General features: G+C 41.5%; 1 protein-coding gene across 1 annotated transcript in view; it reads left to right on the top strand.

The window, feature by feature from the left end:
- Nucleotides 1-26788, top strand: part of SPMIP7 (sperm microtubule inner protein 7) — a 147888-nt gene extending 121100 nt beyond the window's left edge. Inside the window, exons 8-9 of the mRNA XM_077491781.1 lie at nt 21791-21898; nt 26574-26788. Coding sequence (XP_077347907.1) covers nt 21791-21898; nt 26574-26682 — 217 coding nt within the window. The 3' untranslated portion in view covers nt 26683-26788. The remainder of the gene's footprint in view (nt 1-21790; nt 21899-26573) is intronic.
- Nucleotides 26789-27080: the final 292 nt, after the last annotated feature.

Genomic DNA, 27080 nt, shown 5'->3' with positions numbered 1-27080 from the left:
CTCCCACCATCCCTGTGCTATGCTGACATCCTCCTGGGGCTGCTTATTATGAGGGGCTCCCACCATCCCTGTGCTATGCTGACATCCTCCTGGGGCTGCTTATTATGAGGGGCTCCCACCATCCCTGTGCTATGCTCATTATGAGGGGCTCCCACTATCCCTGTGCTATGCTGACTTCCTCCTGGGGCTGTTTACGGTGCAGGTGTCAGTGCTGTATATCACGGTGCTGATGTCAGTGCTCTCTATCACGGTGCTGCTGTCAGTGCTGTATATCACGGTGCTGGTGTGAGTGCTTTATGTCACGCTGCTGATGTCAGTGCTCTCTATCACGGTGCTGCTGTCAGTGCTGTATATCACGGTGCTGGTGTGAGTGCTTTATGTCACGCTGCTGATGCCAGTGCTCTCTATCATGGTGCTGCTGTCAGTGCTGTATATCACGGTGCTGGTGTGAGTGCTTTTTGTCACGCAGCCGATGTTAGTGCTCTCTATCACGGTGCTGGTGTCAGTGCTGTATATCACGGTGCTGGTGTGAGTCCTTTATGTCACGGTGCTGATGTCAGTGCTCTCTATCACAGTGCTGCTGTCAGTGCTGTATATCACGGTGCTGGTGTGAGTGCTTTATGTCACGCTGCTGATGTCAGTGCTCTCTATCACGGTGCTGCTGTCAGTGCTGTATATCACGGTGCTGGTGTGAGTGCTTTATGTCACGCTGCTGATGTCAGTGCTCTCTATCACGGTGCTGCTGTCAGTGCTGTATATCACGGTGCTGGTGTGAGTGCTTTATGTCACGCTGCTGATGTCAGTGCTCTCTATCACGGTGCTGTTGTCAGATCACTCTATCACGGTGCAGGTGTCATTGCTGTATGTCACCCTGCTGACGTCAGTGCTCTCTATCACGGTGCTGCTGTCAGATGACTCTATCACGGTGCAGGTGTCATTGCTGTATGTCACGCTGGTGGTGATCAGCTCCTGCACCCTCTTCTTTGCCTACCCTGGTCCCTAACCTTCCCTCTCCTCCATTGCCTTCATGCTCTCCACAGTCCTGAATTGTCACAACAATTTCCCATATAAAAAAAGAATGCTTGTAGTTGTCGATCCCAGATTCACCTCATACATGTATTATGTCATTGGCCATGTGGTGGGACTATGTTTGCACAGCTATTAATTATTTTGTGGCTGCAAATTTGACCTGTAGGTTTGCGAAGTTCGCCTCCCATTGAAGTCAATGGGGCCCGCCGCGAACGTTCTGGTTCGCGAACTATCGGCCGCATTCGCGGTCCGTGTTCGCGAAACGTCCCGTCGGAAGTTCGTCCATCACTAGTCAGTAACACTCTGTGGCAACGTGGCTGCAATGCAGTTCAATGTGCCGTAAGCCCTCTGTTATGTTTATTGCATCAATTCAGTGTGCCTGAACCACACTTAGCCTGTTCTAACTTCCACGTTCGGATGCTTGGTTTTTTGCTGCAACACTCTGGCCTATGTCGTGTGTGCCTAGCCACTTGTGTACATCTGGCAAGATATTTTCAGCTCTCAAGCATTTTTCTGTGCTATAATCTATTGACGAGACATTTGTTAGCATCTTGCTGATAATGTAACCCATATGTGCAGTGGCAAAAAGGGTGGCCCCTAACACATCCTTGGAGGCCGAGATTTCTGTGCTAAAAACAAGTTTTCTACTCGTACCTGCAGTCCAGGAGCAATCCAACTCTCTGCTTTTGCATGAATATTCTGAGATTTTTGATTACCTCTTTTGAGGCAGTCCCATATAACCAATTATACTCTAGAATATTGCAACTTCACATTATGGCTGTGTGCGAGAAGAAAGTACAGTTTCTGAATTCAGCATATCGCCTGTCACCCAAGACCAAGTTATATCTGGTCTGGTGGTTTATGGATTATGTCCTGGAGTCAAGAAAGTCCTTCCTTCTATTGGTCTGGAAGTTTCCTAAAACGTATGCCAATCTGGTAGTCTGAGGATGAGTCCTGAACACCTTTTTGGCTCAGGGGACTTGGTCATGAAGGAAACTCATCCCCCAATCAACATGCTGGAGGTACGAGTAATTTGATTGTCCCTTCAACACTGAACCTCTTAAACTAAGGGTCATGTGCTTATTTGTCAGAAACTGCCCCAGCAGTGGCATATATAAAACATCAGGGAGAAATTCCAAAAGTCTTTCGGCCAAAAACCAAGGCTGATCTCATTCTGAGTTGGGCAGAACTTCATTCTTCATTTTCTAGCTCCGTCTGCTGTGCGTAAGCATGGAATTTTTTTATGTTGAAGTCATTAGTTGACAGCATTTGGACTTAGTGGAACTGCTGGAGCAGAGTGATGCCCCTAGCTGCCAGGGAAAAAACTCAGCCGTGAGGGCGGGAGCGAGGCTAATGCCCCATACACACAATCATACATTCCCCCAGCAGAAGTCTGATGTGAGGTTTTGGTCAGAAATTGCGACCGTGTGTATGCTCCATCGGACTTTTGCTGGCAGAATTAAAAAAAAGGATTGAGAGCAGGTTCTCTATTTTTCCGACAGAAAAAATTCCAATTGGAAATTCCGATCGTCTGTACCAATTTCGATGTGCAAAATTCCTATGTATGGTCTGAAACAATTCGACGCATGCTCGGAAGTATTGAACTTCATTTTCTCGGCTTGTCATAGTGTTGTACGTCACTGCGTTCTTGACGGTCGAAAGTTCAAAGAATTTTTGTGTGACCGTGTGTATGCAAGCCAAGCTTGAGTGGTATTCCGTCGGAAAAAACATCCAAGATTTTTCTGTCGAAAACTCTGATCATGTGTATGCGGCATAATGGAAAGGAATTACAGATTCTAGTGGTAGGAGATTCAATCAGAAGGATAGAGAGGGCTATCTGTCACAAAGACCGCAAGCACCAAACAGTATGTTGTTTACCGGGCGCTTGGATTCAGTACAATGTAGTATTCTCAGAAAAAACTGCCAGTACCTTGAGCCACACCAGAGAGGCAGTGGGAGATTAGGGAAGTTAACAAGTGGCTGTAGAGCTGGTGTAGAAAGGTGGAATTTGGGTTCCTGGAAAACTGGGCTGACTTCTCAGTCGGTTACTGGCTCTTTAGCAGGGGTGGACTGCATCTAAATGGGGAGGGTGCAGTTCTTCTGGGAGAGAAGATTGCCGAAAAGATAGAGGGCTTTTAAACTAGGTCTTTGGGGGGAGGGTCCAGATAAGGAGCTAGCCAGCATTGAGCAATGGTTCAGCGGGTAAGATTGAGGGCATTAGCGGTAGGGTGACTAGAATACCAAAACCCAAGGTAAGCAAGTTGACAAATCCAATTTGCAGCCTCAAAACAACTAACAAGGAAATAGTATGCGACAGGACAAAACTAGGAGGCTTGTGCACCAATGCTAAAAGTGTAGCTAATAGCATGTGAGAACTGGAGCTGCTAATATATGCTGCTAATATATGAGGAGGATTTTGATTTTGTGGAAATTTCAGAAACTTGGTTTGACAGCTCACATGATTGGCTGGCAACCATTTAGGGGTATACCCTATATCGTAGGGATAGGGAGGGTAGGAAAGGAGGAGGGGTATGCATGTATATCAAGAATGATGTGCAAGTGAACATGAGGGACAACATCACTAATGGTGCTAGGGAGGAAAAGTAATAGTGGGCGTATGCTACAGGCCCCCTAACCTGAGGGAGGAGGGGGAGGCGGACCTCCTATTACAGCTTGGAATGGTGTCAAGGCTGGGAAATGTTATTTATAATGGGGGATTTTAATTATCCAGATATTGACTGGGCAGAAGAAGCCGTTTATTCGTCTAAGGCTCACCAATTCCTAAATGTCTTATGTAAGATAATTTCATGGGTCAGCTGGTAAATGCACCAACAAGAGAATGCATTACTAGACCTAATGATTATTAACAATATCACTATCACAATATCAATATCACTATCACGGATGTGGAAATATGGGGCAACTTAGGAAACAGCGACTACAGGTCAATTGGACTCAGTATAATTCACAGAAATAAGCACAAGGACACTGAATTTCAAAAGAGCCAACTTCCCTAAATTGCGGTCCTTGCTTGACAAAATTGAATGGGATAAAGTCCTTGGAACAAAGAACATGGAGAAAAAATGGGAGTGCTTTAAGAATATACTAAATAAAGGTATTGGTCAGTGCATTCCAATGGGAAATACATTTAAAAAAGCTAAAATAATTCCTGGGTGGCTAAACTCTAAAGTAAAGATGCATAAAAAATAAAAGAAAAGGCCTTCAAAAAATACAAGGTTGAGGGGTCATTGTCAGCACTCCAACAATACAAAGAATGCAATAAGAAATGTAAAAGCGCAATCGAGGGTGCTAAAATAGATCATGAAAAGTACAGAGTAGAGTTTAAAAAAACAAAAAACAAGAAGTTATTTAAATACATTAACCGTAAGAAAGTGAGGCCAGAGCACAATGAAGGAAATTTGTTTACGAAAGACAAAGAGAAGGCTAAGGTTATAAATGCATTTTTCTCCTCAATTTTTACAAAGGAAACGGGGATATAGTAGCCAAGGCTGTAATGTTAATAAAATCTCACAGAATGCACCATCATGGCTAACAGAAGACAGTATCAGAAATAGACTTGAAAAGCTTAACATAAATAAGTCACCAGGACCAGATGGCTTACACCTGAGGGACTTTAAGGAACTCAGTCAGGTGATAGCTAGACCATTGTTCCTAATTTCATGGACAGTTTACTGACTGGAATGGTATCAGCTGATTGGAGAAAAACCAACATTGTACCAATATTTTAAAAAGGGGCGGAGACATACCCTTGGCAACTACAGGCCAGTTAGCCTAACATAAATAGTCTGCAAGCTATTGGAGGGGATGATAATGGATTACATCCAAGATCTCAGTAATGAAAACAATATTATTAGTGGTAATCAGCACGGATTCATGAAGAATTGTTCTTGCCAGGCCAATCAATTAACCTTCTATGAAGAAGTGTGCTGCCATCTAGATAAAGGAAGGACTGTAGATGGGGTGTATCTGGATTTTGCAAAGGCATTTGATACAGTTCCCCATAAACGTTTACTGTACGAACTGAGGTCTGTCAGCATGGACCATAGGTTCAAAGATATGGGCAGGAATCAGCACCAAATAAATTGAAATAAATATGGCACCAACATCCTTAGAAATTATACCCTTTGAACCCGCCCCTGTAGCCAGCTTTAAATCCAGGTACTCACCCTTTGGTCCATAGAGCAGTTTTGCTGGAGATATAGGACTTTAAAGGTGCACCATATAGAAATTCACTCAGACTTAATATAAAAATATACAGATTATATATTAGGAAAATATGTTAAAGTAAGGAATACAGTTTGAGCAAAGACATAGGTATACACACACTGCCTATTGTTGACAATGAAATACTGTAGTCACATACATATTTGCATTACGTCCAAATATTTCAACATGCTTTGCTGAGATGGCTTCTTCAGGAAAAGGACGTAAGGGCTTATTTATTAGGCATAGAGGTGTATATTTCACTCAGCTTTAGGTGTATATGAAAAAGAGACAAAAAATGATAAATATATAGCGTTTTAACAAGGTAACATTACAAATCTTGCACAAACATGACTGTAAATCACCCATAGAATGAGTAAAAACCCAAATGCAAGAAAGTCCCTACCTTTGTATTGAGCATGGGAGTTGATCCCACAATCCCACGATCCCACACCCAAATCCAGTCCATGCAATGCCAGATCTTCTGTAGGGAGGAGTATAATGCTTATTGTATAGACTGATTTTCTGAGAAAAAAAGAGAAATACCTGCAATGTACATTGAATATGTATCAGTCAAAAGGAAGAGAGAGGTAGAGCACACAAATTCATGGCAGGCTCTAATAAACTGCACTCACCTCAATCCTATTTGTTACTTAGAAAATTACTGGGAGCTCAACGATAAAGGGGCATAGACAGATGTTGATATACCAAGAAATTTCACCCATCTAAAAAATTCTAGAGATATACGTGCATATATCACGTGTTATTCCAATTGATACAGCCTAAATATCCCCTTTTAACTTAAGAAGTCTCACCTTTGTTGATTTTAACACTGCTGCTACAAAAAGTACCCATCCAAGGGTCACTGAACACTCAAACGCCAAAGCAGAGAGAGCACATAAAGGGGAGACAGAAAGAAGCCGGGTCCCCAAAGGAAAATGGCCAAACTGCCCCTATCCCTAAAAGGGTAAAAGGGACAAAGGTACCACCATTTAGATTCCATCAGTATACAGGCAAAACCATCCCATCGGTCATATAAATACCTGAAATTTTGTCCCTGTTGATCATGAGGGATGATGCAATCATCATTGCTTCATCGTGGCGTGACGTCACACGCCGCATTTTTGTGCCACGGGGAGGGGTATTTAAATCGCACATGGTGAAAGCTATGATTGGGATCTCTGGGAGCTCATGATCAACAGGGACGAAATTTCAGGTATTTATTTGACCGATGGGATGGTTTTGCCTGTATACTGATGGAATCTAAATGGTGGTACATTTGTCCCTTTTACCCTTTTACGGACAGGTGCAGTTTGGCCATTTTCCTTTGGGGACTTGGCTTCTTTCTTGCTCTCTCCCCTTTATGTGTTCTCTCCACTTTGGCGTTTGAGTGTTCAGTGACCTTTGGATGGGTACTCTTTATAGCAGTGTTAAAATCAACACAGGTGAGACTTCTTAAGCTGAAAGGGGATATTTAGGCTGTATCAATTGGAATTACACCTGATATATGCAGGTATATCTCTAGAATTTTTCAGATGGGTGAAATTTCTTGGTATATCAACATCTGTCTATGCCCTCTTTATCGTCCATATGAGCTCCCAGTAATTTTCCAAGTAACAAGGATTTAGGTGAGTGCAGTTAATTTATTAGTAAAAGTGGTCAGCCTTCGCGCCGCTAAGTGGTAATAAGTGACTAAAGTGGAACAAAATCCAAAATCAGATATAATGAAACACAGATGCTGTGAAAAAGAGCCTGAGTGATATAAAGTGCAAATGCTAACTAAAAAATGCAGCAGGACAAAATAGTGAGCACAAACTATCAAATAATGAATATAAAGGGGTGGGTCCTGCGCAAATCGTGCCACTCAAATAAAATACACAAATTCAAAATAATATAAATATGTGCATACATACAATGCCGTGAAAAAAAATATAGTCCAAAAAACAGCACGCATAAAAATATATAAAAAATATATAAAAAAATGGAAAAAAGGTTTAATGATAGAACAATAATAAAATGTCCGCTACTCAAGGCTCCCAGAACTCTCACCTTTAAACGAAGTGAATAAGCAAATCAAACAAACTCCAGGATTCTCTTATTTCATTCATAAATAATAAATAATAGCCATCAGGAAATCCAAAGGAGGGATGCAATGATACAATTCCGCCACTAGAGGGCCAGTCCCAGCTTCCAGAACAGGTGAAATGGATCTTCACTTCTATTTCACAGTGTATGGCTCAAAATAAGAGAGAGGAGGGGGAGAGAGAGAAACAGGAGACTTCCATAGTGTAGTAGTTTAAAAAACGGCAGGTAGATTTATTAAAAAGCAGTAAAGACTCTCACATTTTAATTGCAAAAACAAGCACAATCAGGAAGAGGGTATAATGACAACTTCCTCCCGCCTTACTCTACTTCCGGTTCGTCCTCTGGCCAATCCCTACGCGTTACGTCATGTGACTTCTTCATGGGGATCAATCCCCATGAAGAAGTCACATGACGTAACGCGTAGGGATTGGCCAGAGGACGAACCGGAAGTAGAGTAAGGCGGGAGGAAGTTGTCATTGATCAATCCCCATGAAGAAGTCACATGACGTAACGCGTAGGGATTGGCCAGAGGACGAACCGGAAGTAGAGTAAGGCGGGAGGAAGTTGTCATTATACCCTCTTCCTGATTGTGCTTGTTTTTGCAATTAAAATGTGAGAGTCTTTACTGCTTTTTAATAAATCTACCTGCCGTTTTTTAAACTACTACACTATGGAAGTCTCCTGTTTCTCTCTCTCCCCCTCCTCTCTCTTATTTTGAGCCATACACTGTGAAATAGAAGTGAAGATCCATTTCACCTGTTCTGGAAGCTGGGACTGGCCCTCTAGTGGCGGAATTGTATCATTGCATCCCTCCTTTGGATTTCCTGATGGCTATTATTTATTATTTATGAATGAAATAAGAGAATCCTGGAGTTTGTTTGATTTGCTTATTCACTTCGTTTAAAGGTGAGAGTTCTGGGAGCCTTGAGTAGCGGACATTTTATTATTGTTCTATCATTAAACCTTTTTTCCATTTTTTTATATATTTTTTATATATTTTTATGCGTGCTGTTTTTTGGACTATATTTTTTTTCACGGCATTGTATGTATGCACATATTTATATTATTTTGAATTTGTGTATTTTATTTGAGTGGCACGATTTGCGCAGGACCCACCCCTTTATATTAGTTAATTTATTAGAACCTGCCATGAACTTGTGTGCTCTACCTCTCTCTCCTTTTTGGCTATTATATATTCAATGTACATTGCAGGTATTTCTCTTTTTTTCTCTGAAAATCAGTCTATACAATAAGCATTATACTCCTCCTTACAGGAGATCTGGCATTGCATGGACTGGATTTGGGTGTGGGATTGTGGGGCCATTCAGGAGGATTTTCCCCATAGAATCAACTCCAATGCTCAATACAGAGGTAGGGAGTTTCTTGCATTTGGGTTTTTAATCATTCTGTGGGTGATTTACAGTCATGTTTGTGCAAGATTTGTAATGTTACCTTGTTAAAACGCTATATATTTATCATTTTTTGTCTCTTTTTCATATACACCTAAAGCTGAGTGAAATATACTCCTCTATGCCTTATAAATAAGCCCTTACATCCTTTTCCTGAAGAAGCCATCTCAGCGAAACATGTTTAAATATGTGGACGTGATGCAAATATGTATGAGACTACAGTATTTCATTGTCAACAATAGGCAGTGTGTGTATACCTATGGCTTTGATCAAACCGTATTCCTTACTTTTTTAACATATTTTCCTAATAAATAATCTGTATATTATATTAAGTCTGAGTGAATTTCTATATGGTACACCTTTTAAAGTCCTATATCTCCAACAAAACTGCTCTATGGACCAAAGGGTGAGTACCTGGATTAAAAGCTGGCTACAGGGGCGGGTCCAAAGTGTAATAAATAGCGAGTACTCGGAATGGTCCGGTGTGGTAAGTGAGTTCCCCCAAGGATTGGCCGTGGCACCAATTCTGTTTAATTTATTAATTAATGATATAGGGCAGGGATCAGTAACCTTTTTACACTTAAGGGCCGGATTCAATGTATATGTATGCATGGAGGGCTGCATTCACCTGCTAATAAATGAAGATAACATTACACAGCCCCCATACCTCTGGCTCCCTTTACACTACACAGCCCCCGCACCTCGGGACCCATTTACATTACACAGCCCCCTGCCCCTCTGGACCCCTTTACATTATAGCGCCCTGTCAAGTGAATGGCTGGTGTTAGCACTTAAATCATCCCGACACCATGCTTTATATGGTGTCAGGATGATCAAATCACATTCCTTCTATTACTAAGTTGTAATATATAATGAAATAGGTCAACCTACCATAATGCTGAATCCGTGGGAACCCTGAGCTTGCCACCTGCATGTTACTTGCCACTGTCCCCTGCCATCAGATGCAGCATGTTATTTGCCACTGTCGCTTGTCCCCAATTACTCAGTTTCACTTGTCACCGTCACGTGCCATCAGATGCATCGTGTTACTTGCCACCATCTCTTGCCACCAGATGCAGCGTGTGACTTGCCATCGTCACTTAACACCAGATGCAGCATGTTACTTACCATCATCAACTGTCATCTGATGTAGCGTGCCACTTGCCACAATCATCTGACATCAGATGCAGCATGTTACTTGCCACCGTCGCTTGCCACCAGATGCAGCGTGTCACTTGCCACCGTCGATTTCCATCAGATGCAGCGTGTTACTTGCCACCATCGCTTGCCATCAGATGCAGCGTGTTACTTGCCACTGTTACTTGCCACTAGATTCAGCGTGTTACTTACCACCGTCACCTGCCACTAGATGCAACATTTCACTTGCCACCCACAGACTACTCAGATGCAGTGTCCCTTGAACCCACAGCCTTCCACCAGTCTAATATACCAGTGCCTGGTCTCCCAGGGAAGATGAATGCCCCCTGCCACTGTGGCTCCTCCCATAGGTAGTGCAGCACAGGGGTTGGGGAGTCCCATGCTTTAAAGGATGCTGGATGCTGCAGCCTGACTCAGAGATGATAGAGGAGGTGGGTGCCGTATGTCTGTGGTGGAGGCGGAGCCGGCCCGGAGTTGATAGAGGAGGTGGGTGGAGTGGACATCATAGTCCAGGCTGAGCTGGCCTGGAGAACATAGAGGAGGTGGGTGCAAGACTTCCGTGGTGGCGGAGCCAACCCGTTGAGAGCACTGTGGAGGAGAAGGAAGGTAACTCGTCCTCTATTTTGAATGCAGGGCGGGGAGTCGCAGCCATGACGTCACTGGTTGCTAGATGCCAGGCGGCTCTAGCAACCAGTGGCCTTGCCAGTAGCAGAGTCTCTCAGGTGGTGGTGGAGAAAGTGACAGCACTATGGTGGGGTTTGTTCCTCTGTCAGCTTCATTCCAGGACACTGTATTGTCCCGGGAATGAAGGTGCCCAAGGCCTGGGACAGACTCTCAGTGATGGGCTGGACATTTAGCACCGGCGGGTCATGGGTTGCTGACCCATGATATAGAGGATGGGATAAATGTTTCAATCTCAGTATTTGCGGATGATGCAATGTTAAGCAGAGCAATAACTTCTGCACAACATGTGGAAACTTTACAAGACGACCTCAATAAAATAATGGGGTGGGCAACTACATGGCAAATGAGGTTTAATGTTGAAAAATGTAAAGTAATGCATTTGGGTGCAAAAAATATGAACACAAGTTACTCACTAGGGGGAGAACCTCTGGGGGAATCTAGGATGGAAAAGGACCTGGGGGTCCTAGTAGATGACAGGCTCAGCCACGGCATGCGATGACAGGCTCAGCCACGGCATGCAATGCCAAGCTGCTGCAAACAAGGCCAACAGAATATTGGCATGCATTAAAAAGGGGATTCACTCCAAAGATAAAACTATAATTCTCCCACTCAACAATACTCTGGTCTGGCTGCATCTTGATTATGCTGTCCAGTTCTGGGCACCAGTTCTTAAGAAGGATGTGCTGGAACTGGAAATAGTCCAGAGAAGGGCAACAAAGCTAATAAAAGGACTAGAGGATCTCGGCAATGGGGAAAGACTACAAGCATTGAACTTATTCTCTCTGGAGAGGAGACACTTGAGAGCTAATATGATAGCGATGTACTAATTCCGTACTGGTGACCCTAGCATAGGGAAAAAACTTTTCAGTGAAAGGGAACTTAAAAAGACATGTGGCCATCCCCTGAAATTGGAAGAGAAGTGGTTTAACCCTAAACTGCGTAGAGGGTTCTTTACTGTCAGAGCGGTAAAGATGTGGAATTCTCTTCCAAAAGCGGTGGTATAAGCAGGGAGTGTCGATAGTTTCAAAAAAACTATTAGATGGGTACCCTTACCATCACAACATACAGGGGTATACAATGTACTATTGACATAAACACAAGCACACACACCACAGGTTTAGCTGGGTGGACTGGTGTTTTTTTTCAACCTCACCTACTATGTAACTATGAATTGGCTCTTTACACAGAGTTGTTTCAAGACCTCTGCCACAGTAGGGAGAAAGTTAGATCTCAACCTCCTGGCTTCTACATTCAACAAAAAACTAAGCAAGTTCATCTACAGGTGCAGGAATTCTGTGCCCATTGCAGTGGAAGCCCTGGTGACTCATGGGATCAATTTGGCCTGATCTGCAATTTTCCTCCCCTGTGCCTTCCTCATCTGCTCGTCATAATTTAGCTGGAAGGCATTCTGGTAATGTTCATCGCACTAAATTGGCCCATACGGATGTGGTACGTGGACCTCATTAGGCTCCTGGCAGACTCTCTTACAGATCAGAATTTTATTTTCCCAAGAACCAGTTTAGCACAGTGCTTCACAGTTGCTGGCTTTGACTACATGGCTGTTGAAGCCCAGGTCCTAAAGGATAGGGATCTGTCCAATTCTGATATTCCCACAATCTTTTAAGCCAGGCAATCCACCTCTTATAAGGTCTACGATGGCATCTGGAAAGCATACATTGCATAGTGCAATGCAGGGAAGTTTTATCCAGGATTCTTCATTGGACGCATCCTAACCTTTCTCTAAAGCCGCGTACACACGACCGGACTTTTCGAGGGACTTGGTCCGACAGACTTTTGACGGAGTTCTGACGGAGTTCTGACAGAGTTCTGACGGACTTTGCGAATGAACGGACTTGGTCACACACAATCACACCAAAGTCCGACGGATTCGAACGTGATGACGTACGACCGGACTAGAATAAGGAAGTTCATAGCCAGTAGCCAATAGCTGCGGATTTCTCGGTAGGAACTGGGTCCGGCGGAGTTCCGGCGGAAAAATTTGAAACATGTTCCATTTCTAAAGTCTGTCGGATTTTTACAAATCTAAAGTCCGCTGCAGCCCACACACGATCGAATGGTCTGCCGGAATTGTTCCGTCGGACCTTTGATGTCGAAAAGTCCGCTCGTGTGTACGGGGCATAATACAGTTTGGAGCAGTATTTGATCTGGAGTGGTATTAAGGGACAAATCTTGGCTTTAGTAGTTCTCCTTGGTAAAAGCCTTTGTACAGGACGTGGCTCATAAAGGTCTACTAGTAAGTCCACCAGAGACTTTATGTGATCTCACCTGGTTCTGTCAGCCCTTCAAAAATCACATTTACAACCTATCAAAGATATCCCCTGTCAACAATTACCCACAAGGTTGCCTTCCTTATTGCTAACAACTTTGCTAGACCAGTTTCTTGGTTTTTGACCCTTTCTTGTTCTACATAGAGAAAAGGTTGTCTTGAAAATTAGGGTCTCTTTTCACCCTATCTTGGACATTGATATGAAGAACTGGAAGCCTAGTCCCCAACCAGGCCACCACAAAAGACATGTGGGCAATTTGGACTATCGCGGTACAGTGACAATAAAATATAAGTGTGTGGCAATAAAAATGGTTTTATTAATACAAAAATAATGCCCCCCTCCCCCCATTTTTTTCTCCCATTCACCCCACCCTGCAGTTAAAAAAAACCCTTATGCCGCGTACACACGATCAGAATTCTGGCCAGAAAAAGACCGATGAGAGCTTTTCATCGGAAAATGCGACCGTTTGTATGCTCCATCGGAATTTAGCTGTCTGAATTTCCGCCAGCCAAAAATTGATAACATGTTCTCAGTTTTCCCAACGGAAAAACTTTCTATCGGTAATTCCGATCGTGCATATGCAATTCCGACACGCCAAAAATCACGCATGCTCAGATTCAACTATGAGACAGAAGCTATTGGTTACTGGCTATTGTACTTCCTTTTTCTAGTCACGTCATACGTGTTGTACGTCACCGCGTTATAAATGATCGGAATTTGATGTGACCGTGTGTAGGCAAGACAGATTGAGCCGAATTCCATCGGAATTCTGTCGGGAAAACCATCAGAGCTTTTTCTGACGAGAATTCTGATCGTCTGTACGCAGCATTAGACTTTATGTTTTTGTGGGGGGGTCTCTTATATTATATTTAGATATTCTTAGTTCATTAATTAAACATTGTTACAATCAGCCTTATGCAACCATTTATTACAGATGTCCAAGTCTAGGCTGGATGTACTCTCTGATCATATTATAGGCTACCGCACCTTATTAACATGTTGTACCCCATCATGTTTTCCAGTCTCTGGCCCTCCGGGCTTCCGTCATGAAGTTAGGTTGCAGTGGCTCCACAGGGTATTTGCCTTATCCCTGTATGCTAATAATATATATTTCATGTTACATTATTATTTCACACATTTATCCTCATTTCATTCTCTTTATAGAAAAAATATATTTTTTGCTTTACTCCTTGTAACTGAGCCCTACGGCTTGTCCTTTTTCTTGCCCCTTATGAAAGGCGTTGGTACATGGCGCCCCAGCTGTTTGTGTTTCCGCGGCGGCCCGGCAGGCTCCCTGGCAGAGAGGTTGGCCCGTAATCTGGGCCACCCTCTCTCCTTGCACTGGCTCTGGCCCGGGATGTATATCCTGTGGCCTTAGAGCTAGTGCGCATGCATGCTCGCGGTGCTTTCTCGTGTGCGCATCGGCGCGCACGTGGTGCTTTCGCTCATGTGCGTGCGCATTCCATTCACTCGTGCGCAATGCGGAATCCCTGATCCTGTGATGTCACACGCCGGTGATTGCCCACGTGTTATAATGTCGCTAGGTTGGGAGCTACAAATAACAGGCAGGTTGCCTGTTTTTCCATGCTCTGGACCCTAGATGCCCGGGATTGTATGCTCTAGCCAGTATCTAGTAAGCCACCTGGGTCATTTATCCTTTTACCCCAGCCTTGCTGCAGTACCTGTCTCCCTAGGTCGCTGGCCATTGGCCCTTTTAACTTTTGGTTTTGTTCCTTTTTTCCCCCATAAGTGACCTTGGCATGGGTAGGTAGGCTCCTTCATGCCTCCACCCCATGCCATCTGGCTACAGTATTACATATTGTGGCTGCAGGCTGATACCCTTTCAGCTGGACCCCATTTCCCGGGATCTTTAAACTTTTGACATCTCAAGTACCAGGTTTATGCTGTGTCCTTCACTTACATTAAATATCATTTGATTTCACCATCCCCTCACTCCATAATCTTTTATTACATTCATTTCCCTACACCTCTCCCCTCTTTCTTTATCCCAGCACGTTTTTAACTCACTAACTGTTTGAATTTTAATTGTGCACCTTCCCATTATTTTACTTCCTTCACTTTTTTCACTGTTGCTTTACTTTGTTTCACTAGACCATTCACAATATTAACATCCCCTCACTGGTTCACCCTTGTATGTCTTTGAAGGCCCATAGTACCTCTACCCTTTGTTTTAACTTATTCATCCAGATTCCAGTCCATCATGCCTTGTAGCTCCCCCGAGTTGCCGCGGATACCTCCCTTTGGTGGCTATGCCCTGTGATCAGGGCCTGTCGGGACATGGGTAAGCAATATTGCTTCCGCCTACCCTTATGTATTAAATACTTAGTTTGAATGTTGTGTCATATTAGAAGTCGTTTTACTGTTCATGCCTTAGGGCAGTTATACTGCTGTTTGATCATCTGTTAATGAATCCACAGATACTCTCCTGATGAATCGGCTATTGTCCGCGAAACTAGTCGAGTTGTTTCTTGTGATGAATTGTCCCACTGCGTTCCCCCATCCTGGGGTTAATTGTTTTGGTGACAATTATGAATTATTGTCAAATTTTTATTTGTAATTGACCATTAAAATTTTTGTATTACTAAAACCATTTTTATATTGTTAACAATTCTATATTTGCCACACACTTATATTTTATTGTTGTACTGTACCGCGATAGTCCAAATTGCCAAAATGTCTTGTGGTGGCCTGGTTGGGGACCAGACTTCCAGTTCTTCATTTCTAGAATCCTGGATGATGGTACAAGTTTACCTATTTTTACCTTTCGTAATAAATTATAAATTATAGAGACTACACATATTTTTTCTATCTTGGGCATTACCTAAGACTTCCTTCTCTCTGTCCTGCTGCAGTTTATCTCAAGATTTCCCTCCATTGTTTGGATGTGGTATGAGCTGTTTGAATTTATTTCTCAGGTACTTCTTCCTTAATTGATGCTCTTTTCATCATTCCCGAGAGACCCCACAAAGGACAGCTTGCTGCTCGTTCCACCATTTTTAGTTGTTTAGGCAGCTTGTATTCAAACCTATAGGTTCAGTGACAAGGTTCCACATTTTCCTGTCAAGGCACACACCACTTGATCATTAAGTGCCTTATAAGCCTTTCAGCATCTGGAATCTGTTTCCCAGATTTGCTTGGTTGCCACTTGGCCTTCTGTTTGCACATTCTCTAAATCAGGGGTCTCAAACCGGTGGCCCTCCAGATGTTGCGAAACCACAAGTCCCATCATGCAATTTCCTTCTTAACTGTCAGCCTTGCAATGCCTCATGGGACTTGTAGTTTTTCGACAGCTGGAGGGCCACCAGTTTGAAACCTCTGCTCTAAATGTTGCCTGGTGTGTTTGAGCTTCATCTGATGTCTATTTCAGACATAAGGTCTTTCAGGCAGATCTTTTGTCACACAAAGAGGTAAGTGTGTGAAGGCTGTTTTTAAAAAAAGAGATGTACAGTAAATGCTTATAATTTGAGCAACACTGATGGAATTTTTACCAGGGGTAATCTACTATTTTAATTGAATGTACTCTAACTTTTTACTTGAAAGTAGAAAACCTTCAACCTTTCCAACCACTTTAATCCTTTTTCATAAAAGTCATTTTTAGGCATTGTTGAATATCATCTTTTATTTTGATAGTCTGGGAGCCATCTTGTCAAATCCTCAGGGCATTAGAATATTTCTTCAATGCAAATCACTAAAATCTTAAAACCATACACGTTAAAAGCAAAGTAGCATTCTGAACCCTATGTTGAATGTGATGGTGGCTCAACTCATATGCAGCAATATATTAATCACAAACTGGCAATCAAAGCAGTATACTTAGTAGAGGATTCCACGACCCTTATATAGCTCAACATGTTTTGCTTAGTACCACTTCTTTAGAGCACTTGTTGGGGGACCCCTTGTATGAAGGAGGATCTATAGAGACTGTTATGATAGTTACATAGTTAGGTTGAATAAAGACACAAGTCCATCTAGTTAAACATTAAAAAAATAAAAAGTCATCTAAATCTATCTGTGGCTGGTTTGGAGTAACACTCTTGGTGGTCCCCTACATTAGCATAAATTCATCCATCAGCTACTTTATTAGGTACACCTGTTCCATTGCTTGGTAACACAAATTACTAATCAGCCAATCACATGGCAGCAACTCAATGCATTTAGGCATCTAGATGTGGTAAAGTCAACTTGCTGAAGTTTAAACCGAGTGTCAGAATGGGGAAGAAAGGGGATTTAAGGGACTTTGAACGTGGCTTGGTTGCTGGTGCCAGACGGGCTGGTCTGAGTATTTCAAACACTATTGATCTACTGGGATTTTTATGCACAACTTTCTCTAGGGTTTAGAGAAAATAGTGTGAAAAAGAGAAAATATCCAGTCAGTGCCAGTTGTGTGGACGAAAATGCCTTATTGATGTCAGAGGTCAGAGGAGAATGGCCAGACTAGTTTGAGATGATAGAAAGTCCACACTACCTCAAATAACCACTCATTACAACCAAGGTATGCAGAATACCATCTCTGAATGCACAACAAATCGAACCTTGAAGCAGATGTGCTACAGCAGCAGAAGACCACACCAGGTGCCACTCCTGTCCGCTAAGAACAGGAAACTGAGGCTACAATTGGCACAGGCTCACCAAAATTGGACAAAAGATAATTGGAAAACATTGCCTGGTCTGATAAGTCTCAATTTCAGCTGCAACATTCAGATGGTAGGGTCAGAATTTGGCATAAACAACATAAAAGCACGGATCCATCGTGCCTTGTATCAACGGTTCAGGCTGGTGGTGGTGTATTGGTGTGGGGGATATTTTCCTGGTACACTTTGGGCCCCTTAGTACCAACTGAGCATCGTTTACACGCCACGGCCTACCTGAGTATTGTTTCTGACCATGTCCATCCCTTCATGACTACAGTGTGCCCATCTTCTGATAGCTATTTCCAGCAGGATAATGCACCATGTCATAAAGCTCGTATCATCTCAAACTGGTTTCTTGAACTTGACAATGAATTCACAGTGCTCCAATGGCCTCCACAGTCACCAGATCGCAATCCAATAGAGCATCTTTGGGATGTGGTGGAACAAGAGATTTGAATCATGGATGTGCAGCCGATAGATCTACAGCAACTGCGTGATGCTATCATGTCAATATGGACCAAAATCTCTGAGGAATGTTTCCAACGCCTTGTTGAATCTATGTCACAAAGAATTAAGGCAGTACTGAAGGCAAAAGGGGGCCAACATGGTACTAGCAAGGTGCAACTAATAAAGTGACCTGTGAGTGTATTTGTACAGTTTTTTTCCTGTCTATTACCTTTGATGCCTGTTGTTGCCCCAGTGCAAATATAAAGACTATCTTTAACATGCTTTACACCTTGGATGAAAGTGATTCATTATGAGGGGTTTGATTGCTGTTACAGTGATTATCACTGTAACAGCAATGTTTTTAACTGTCATGAATGGGTTTCATTCATAAGAGCTGTGATTACTAGTGATCTGTGATTGTCTGCAGCTAATCACATGGCACAGTGCTCTGATAGGCCCAGGTACCATGTGATAGTTGTGGGCAAATCACAGCATCACAATACTAAGCACACAACTGATGTGAATGAAACCCACTCATAACAGTTGTGTTGAAACTGAGATCATGTGAGTGCATAGCGATCATGTGACATCTCGGTCAAAGCAGCCAGTTACTGCAAACCGCAATTTGCTGTGTCCAGCCCAAAAGTGACACATTGCACACCCCAGGGGATGCCCCAGTGCACATATGCCAGGCGACATACAGGTACATTGCCTGGCTTGCAGCTGCCGCCCGCCTGTAGTGAAATTACTGGAGGCAGGCAAAGAATGGTTAAGGGACACAAGTTCCACTTCTCTGTGCTTGTAATCTACTCCTAAATACTGATCTTCTGTAAAACTGAAGCATGCCGGAAGTAGGAGGATTTATACCTAGCTGGCCAATTACTTTTTGTTGGAGGTAGTATAATCCAATTGTATCATTAATTTTGTCTCTTAACTACAAGAACTGACGTTACCGTTGGTACAAAAATGCTGTTTTACTGTAAATTAAAATTTTGCATTCTATCTATAATTTGTCCTATTTAAAATAACACTTGTATAAAGCATGAGGATGTTATTTGCAAATTAAAAGGGTGTGTTTTTTCATCATTTTTATACAACACTGAAATAAATAACAAACAAAACAAATGATATTGAAAAATAAATGTAACTATTAATGATAAAATATCATTTAAATGAAAAAAAAAAAACAACACAAAAATAATAGCTAAAGAAAGAAGGGGAGGTAATTGGGACTGATTAGGGTTAGCTGAGGGTTTATTAGTAGTTATATAAGAAAACATCTATGTGAGTGAAGGTATTCTCGCGCCTACCTATGTGTCCTAAAACTAGTGTGGTTGCAGCAAAACACCGGCAAGGGGTATAAACCCTCCCCAAAAATAAGTGATGGTGATTAAGAAATGGTGTTGCGCTCCAGCAAAATAAATCTAATTAAACTAAAATCAACTAGCATGTACCTAGGTAACAGCCAGAAATAAATGAAGAATAAATGTGAGACTATGTGTTCAAGTAAGCTCAGACAATGTGCATAAATTCTAAAGTGCAATACTCCAAATCAAATTGTGCACTTAGCATAAAAACTGGGTATGGCGGGTCCTCTATTTATAATACAGGATGGCAGTGAAACAGTGTTCAGTGCACACAAATTCATAAGTAATAAAGTGCAAGAAACAAAAAACAAACAATGTAATTAATCTACATTGATAAAAAAAAAAAAATATATATATATATATATATATATATATATATATATAATTGAATGCTGGGTGTCGTTGTACGAGTGCAATACAAATCAATAAATGTACATAATACTAATGGTACATACACAGTGAAACATGTGTTTAGACAGAGGATCCAAAACAGAAATAAAGTAAACTATAATAATGCAAAAAACATGTCCATTCAGTGATCAAGAAAACAATATCCGGCGTGCCCAAAAAAAGAAAAAGCGGGAGGTGAATTCCGCTAGTGTTCCTGTGCGTATTGTATCCTCACACTAGGTGCAGTAATTACCTTACCTTACTGCTGTAAGGTAAACAGCACTTCCAAAGTGGCACTTGTTGTCCAATGTTGTAAGTTCAATAGGTGATGTAGTCCTAGGTACTCGTTCACCGTAGGCACGTTGTAACATGCAGAGAAAGCAAGGGGAACAACTCCAATGGTGAAGTACGTATTCACAGTTTATTGGATATAAAACGAAGGTATAGGTACTCACATTTAAAACAGATAAAAATAAGCACAACTAAACGAACGCGTGCCACGTTCGTGCTTCCGGACGTCACTTCCGGTGTCCTCACTGGCCAATTGTGTTCCTACGCGTATCGTCATGTGACTTCATCAGGGAAAGGTTCCCTGATGAAGTCACATGACGATACGCGTAGGAACACAATTGGCCAGTGAGGACACCGGAAGTGACGTCCGGAAGCACGAACGTGGCACGCGTGCCTACGGTGAACGAGTACCTAGGACTACATCACCTATTGAACAATACGCACAGGAACACTAGCGGAATTCACCTCCCGCTTTTTCTTTTTTTGGGCACGCCGGATATTGTTTTCTTGATCACTGAATGGACATGTTTTTTGCATTATTATAGTTTACTTTATTTCTGTTTTGGATCCTCTGTCTAAACACATGTTTCACTGTGTATGTACCATTAGTATTATGTACATTTATTGATTTGTATTGCACTCGTACAACGACACCCAGCATTCAATTATATATATATATATATATATATATATATATATATATATATATATATATATATATATATATATATATATATTTTTTTTTATTTTTTTTTATCAATGTAGATTAATTACATTGTTTGTTTTTTGTTTCTTGCACTTTATTACTTATGAATTTGTGTGCACTGAACACTGTTTCACTGCCATCCTGTATTATATATAGAGGACCCGCCATACCCAGTTTTTATGCTAAGTGCACAATTTGATTTGGAGTATTGCACTTTAGAATTTATGCACATTGTCTGAGCTTACTTGAACACATAGTCTCACATTTATTCTTCATTTATTTCTGGCTGTTACCTAGGTACATGCTAGTTGATTTTAGTTTAATTAGATTTATTTAGCTGGAGCGCAACACCATTTCTTAATCACCAAGAAAACATCTATATAACATATAAGGTTTTCTCTGACTGATGTCACATACAGTTCAAAAGGTCCCACCTTTGATTTTCAAATGAATGAAAAATGACAAATGCAGTTGTTACACTGTATTACCCAATGCCACTTGCAAATTATCAACAATTGTCATTTTACACAGGAGTGGCTGCACTTTGGCAGTTACTCCTTCTATGTAATACATAGCAATTTAAGGCTGTCATTTTGACAGCTGATTGTTGTTACTATGACAGTGGGAGCAGTGGCAAAGGAGCTGAACCTCTAGATCTAACAAAGAGCTGATATTTATCATGAAAAAAGTGTGTGATAGTAACATACTATATAGAAACATAGCTTACTATATGGCTTTAGCCTTATTATTGTAGCAGTTATGGTGATTTCTTGTTCTTTATTTTTTTTTTAAATGTTTGTGTTGTTTTGTTTTTCTTTTCTTACCTTATGCCAGGATAACCACAAATACAGTAAATAAAATTCATAGCCTTGGAGTTTTTAACTTTTCTATTTTTTAAGATATTTACCGTAGTATCCCTGGGTCACTATTGTTTGTTCAAAATTATGAGTGAAATGCGATTAATCAGAGTGTTTGTTTACTTCTTTGTCGTATAACCTTGACAATGATGGCATCTCATTGTCTTTGGCATTACTAATGCTATTTACTTTTTCCTTTTTAGCACTCCAAACATTCCTGGATATACTGGCAGGGTTCATTGGATAGCTATCCACCCAGCAAATTCTAATCTTCCATCTCCCCCTTCATATGCAGACAAAAAAATGAATGGGTATGTGTGAGTTGAATTTCTGAAAGAGTTTTCATATGCTACAGTGTTAACCCTCTAGAGTGCTGCTTCGATTTGTGCATTTAATATCTATTAAGCTGTCTCCGCCGTCTTAGAAATCTTGTCTGTGAAGAACAACCACAGGATCTAAAATAACAGTCAGTTTACAACCATAATTTATATATTATATAGATTATGACACATATATATATATATATATAATATATATAATATATGTGCAAAATGAACTAGTAGTGCAAAGAGAGCACACAGAGGTGAATCACACTCGATCCAACATGCAGGGTATTTATTGAGGGTTTTAGTACACAGAGATAATATGTTGTCTGGTAGGTACTCAAGGTAATTTTTTTCTAAAATAATAAAGAATTTGTACTTACCTGCTCTGTGCAATGGTACTGCACAGAGTGGGATTGGGAGAGGAGTTGAGGGGACTGAGTCCATAGGTTGGACTTGATGGACTTGTGTTTTTTTTAACCTCACCTACTATGTAACTATGTAAGTGTTTGGGTGGGGGTCAAGTAGTGGAGCATTTCTTAGCTTAATGCAGGGAATGCATACAAGTAAAAAATGTCTTTACTTTAGAACCTCTTTAGTGCTAGGGTTACATCAAGAGGGGTGTAGGGTAACAGTATGATGCTGCCTGTGAGAATCAGCACGATTAGAGGATGGAAATAGGATGCAGCAAAAGAGGTAAGTTCAGTGGTAACAATCCAGGGCACAGCAAGGGAGAAGTAGCAGGATCACAGGTCAGCCATATGGTTCAGAAAAGGATAAATCCAGAATCACAGGGCAGCACTCCAGGCACCTCAAGGTACAAACAGCAGTATCACAAGGCAGCAATATGGCAGAGCACAAGATAAGTCCAGATTCACAAGGTAGAAATGTGGTACATCAAAAGAGGTAGCCCCCCTGGTGGTATTCCCGAGTCTGGCTTGGGGTGAGATTTAATTACCATAAGAGGTATTCCCGAACCACACTCGGGATCCCATCACAGGATCCATGTAGGGGGTTACTTACCTTGCCCCCTGGATCCAGCGATGTCCCCCTGCTGTGATCAGCGAGCCGCCGTGTCTCGGTCGATCTGTGACAGTGCCGCGCTCCGTTCCCTGCGAGCGTTGCGACGCACAGGGAAGAAGTTTGACGCCAAATTAAAAAAGTAAAAGACACAGTATAGATACAGTATACTGTAATCTTACAAATTACAGTACTGTATCAAATAATTACACATCCCTTTTGTCCCTATTGGTTTGTCCAGTGTCCTGCATACAGTTTTATATTATAAATACTATTCTTTATGCCAGGAAACTGAAGATTGTCCATAGCAACCATAAAATGTCCGTTTACATCAAAAGTGGTTATAGACCAGCTAGAAAACAGGGATAATAAATTAGAATCACTTGCAGAATTGAGCAAGAATGTGCAAGTGCAAGAATTAAGTAATTTGTGGGGAAATTCGTCATCAAACACTAAAAGTAATGACAGCGACAATTCTGCAACTCAGCACATTTCAGTGTTTTTGATTTGATTACATTATTGAATAATTTTTATTATTATTATATTATTATTGGTTATAATTATTTATAGTTATTTATTTTATTTTATTTATTATATTATAATTTATGATTTCATATTTCAAATTTTATCATACCCGAGATGTCTATTAGACTCTGGTTTGGTCAGATTTAAGTGAATTATTTCTAAGAATTACAGGCCTACAATATAAAACGCCAAATTTCCATGCAAAATAATGGTACCACTTTCAGCACCTAAAATCTGAAATAATCATACCGCCAGGGAGGTTAAAAGACTCACACTGTGTCCAATTGTAGTGGCAAGCTGGCTGCTGTGGCTCAACAGCTCTTTGCAGAATGGACAGCAGAATGAAGGTCAGACAGTCAGGTGAATGAAGAATGAAGGTCAGTGCATTTCCAGGACTCACTGGGTCCTGAGAGTTGTAAAGGACTTGATTACAACTTCAGGTCCACCAGGCAGCGAGAAGACATAGGATGAGCAGAGTGTCACAGGGAGAGACTCCTGAGGTCAGGATGTCTCAGCTTCAGATCCCTATACACAGAGGGCACAAACAGCCAGAAGTCAGATTGCTACTGGCCCCTTTATCTCAAAGCATGCCAGGGTCAGATCCTGCAGCCAGGCTATCTGATGCTTAGCATCAGCTGCCATGGTCACAGGCTCCACCTGGTTCTGCCCCCACCACATCACTGTCACAGTGTTGAAAGACTAGCATACTGTGCCCACATGGACTATGTGGTGCCAGGTGAGAGGAAATCTGCATCCTGCATGTGGTGAATCCTTATACAGAAAGCAGCAAAGGGTTGAACTGCCTAGCACCTCACACACAGGTTCTGTGGAGTACCTGAAACTGTGTGCCAGGTGCTGGAGAAGAAATGGTGCCTATGGCTGGTGTGACTTCTCCCACATAAGTGGTGTGGAGGGATGGCGTACATGTGGGGAGCAGGAGAGAGGGTGCCTGTTAACAGATTTTATAATAAAAGGGATTATCCTAAACTGGTGGTAGAGCGAGTATCTTGACGAAATGTACCTCTCGGATGCATAACATGAAAATGTGGACATAAATAAACTGAAAAGTATAAACTTAAAATATTCAGAGAAATATGTAGCCTAAAATTGCTGAGCACTTTTTGGAAATACTAGAACCCTAGACGCATCTAGCATCAATATGTTGATTCCAGAAGCATCCAGGGTGCATCTGGCATCAGAGTATTGATACCATATGCATCCTAGCAAAGCATATAGCACATTCACTGTTTACTCCAGATTACTAATATAAGTACCCCCAGCAAATATAACTGCTTTCGATTTCTAACTTTCGTACTTATAGAAACACTGGGCTCCATTCACAAAACCAGATTCAATGCTGTATTTAGGTGTTTTATGCAGTATTGGTAAAATTCAATTCACAAATAAGTAGTGGCTCTGGCATGCAATTTTTGAAGAAGTGGCAGCCGCCAGCATTCTTAACAACCAGTAAATAAGCTGGTTGTTAAGGAGCGAGAGGCATCAGCGCCGTAACAACCAAGGAGTCATCAGCTGTCAGCAGGATTCCCTCCTGGCATCTGAATGTAAAAAAAAAATGCTAACAAAAAAAATGAAGAAAAGAAAACTGTGTGGGGGTCCCCTCCCAATCCATACTACACCCTTCGCGTCAGGTATAGATTTTGAGGGGAACCCCCGCTTAAATTAATTTTTTTAAATAGCTTATCCGAGGATGCAGCTTGGCAGCTCAGGAAAAGGAAGAGATGTGCGAGCACCCTAACCCCCCTCCTCCCGTCCCGAACTATACCAGGCCCTCAAAAAGGGGGGCATGCTTTAAGGCAGGGGGAGCTATGCCCCCCCAACACACCTTGTCCCCATGTTGATAGGGACAAGTGCCTCTTCACCACAACCCTGGCCAGTACCTTCATGCATAGAATGCAATAAAATAAGAAACCTTCAGCATTTACAACCACTTTAAGAAATGTATGAAATGTCAGCTGGTTGCTAAGTAGCCGGAACCTGCCGTGGGTCCTTAAAGTGGAACTTCACTCTCCCAATTAACATTATTTGTAATCTGCATACTGCTAGAATTAGTAAATACTGTAGATAGTCAAGTATATCATATTTACTTGTTTTAATAAAAAAAATTTTTTCACATTTCTTCAGTTATCTTCTGGTTTCTTGTCTAGGCAAATGATGTCAGACATCCCAGGAGTTTTCAGGAGGGGAGGAGAGGAGGATGGGTTTTCTCAGCTAAGCACACTCTCCTGCATGCATGCTTGAGCTAAGGGCAGATGGATTCCAGGAAGGAAATGCTACATGAATCATTTGCCCTTACTCAAGATGGTCACAAACAGAAATGCTCGGAGGTTGTTTTTTAAAGTGATTTCTCAATAAAATAAAGCATAAAGACATGCATGGATGGGGGAGTTTGCTTTGAATATTAAAAATTAGCTAAATTGTGTTTTTGGTCTGTGGTGCTCAGATTCAGTGAAAATCCGCTTTAACAACCAGTGAATAGAAGGTCATTAAGAAGTTGTCACCTGCCGACGTCCTTAACAACCAGCCACTCATTGGTTGTTAAGGACGCTGACGGGTTCCGGTGTTAAAATACCAAAGGTTTTCACTGCTAAAATATTGCATCACTTCAAGAAATAGCACATACAGTATTTTAGCAGCATTCTTAGTGAATTGCAAACATTTTTTTTAAAACACTATGAGCGGGTGCAGCTTACTCTACAAGGGCGAACAGGCAGGTAAGTAACTTTAATGCAGAAGAGACAACTCGTCTCTCTTCTGCATTAAAATGTCAGCCTGTTCGCCCATTTATAATTTTAGCCTAAAGTTCCACTTTAAAATGGTAAATAACATTTCATGAATTGAGCCCAATGTCTTTATGAAGTTTCTTTCTCAATCCACTGGCAGTCATTGTTCCAGAGATCTCCCACAGACAACAGTAAAAACTTCACAGGGGTACTAATTCTTTCCTACTCTATCCAAACAAACAAAAAAAATCCTTTTGACTATACAGCACTTTAAGATGACAAAAAAAAAATCTTAGTTTATATATGTAAATATGTTTGCAAACATGACAAATTAAGACAGAAATTTGTGATCATATATTTTTATACTTTTGTTTCAGATCTCTTATTGGAAGTAGAAGCGGTTCTGCATATAAACACCAGGGGCCTCTTTCCAAAATGATCACTACAGTTTCACCATGCAATCCTTACAATACAGTGGAAAAATAAATGCTCTTTTAAGAAAACAGATCATTTAGGTTGGTAGAAAATGAATAAAAAAAAAACAAAGATGTCATAATTATAGCCATTCCCTGTTTGTATGGTTGAATGAGAAGCGGGGGGGGGGGGGGGGGGGGGGGGGCGGGTTTACTAAAGCTGGAGAGTGCAAAATCTGGTTCAGTTCTGCATAGAAACCAATCAGCTTCCAGGTTTTATTATTAATGCTTTATTGAACAAGCTAAATTTAGAAGCTGATTGGCTACCATGCACAGCTGAACGAGGTTCTCGAGTGCTCCAGTTTTAGTAAATCCCACCGTAAGTGGTTTAACAACACAGCAAATTTTAAAAATAAATGCATCTCAATTTAGCAGCTTTTTGGTAATTATCTTTGTTTTCTTTCTTTTAAA

The sequence above is a fragment of the Lithobates pipiens genome, unplaced genomic scaffold (genome assembly GCF_037356315.1).
Source record: "Lithobates pipiens isolate NorthernLeopardFrog02 unplaced genomic scaffold, aLitPip1_a1.2 Scaffold_19, whole genome shotgun sequence".
In the NCBI taxonomy this organism is placed as follows: domain Eukaryota; kingdom Metazoa; phylum Chordata; class Amphibia; order Anura; family Ranidae; genus Lithobates; species Lithobates pipiens.
Note: the sequence above shows the minus strand (reverse complement) of the source record. Positions and strands in the feature narration are given on the sequence as shown.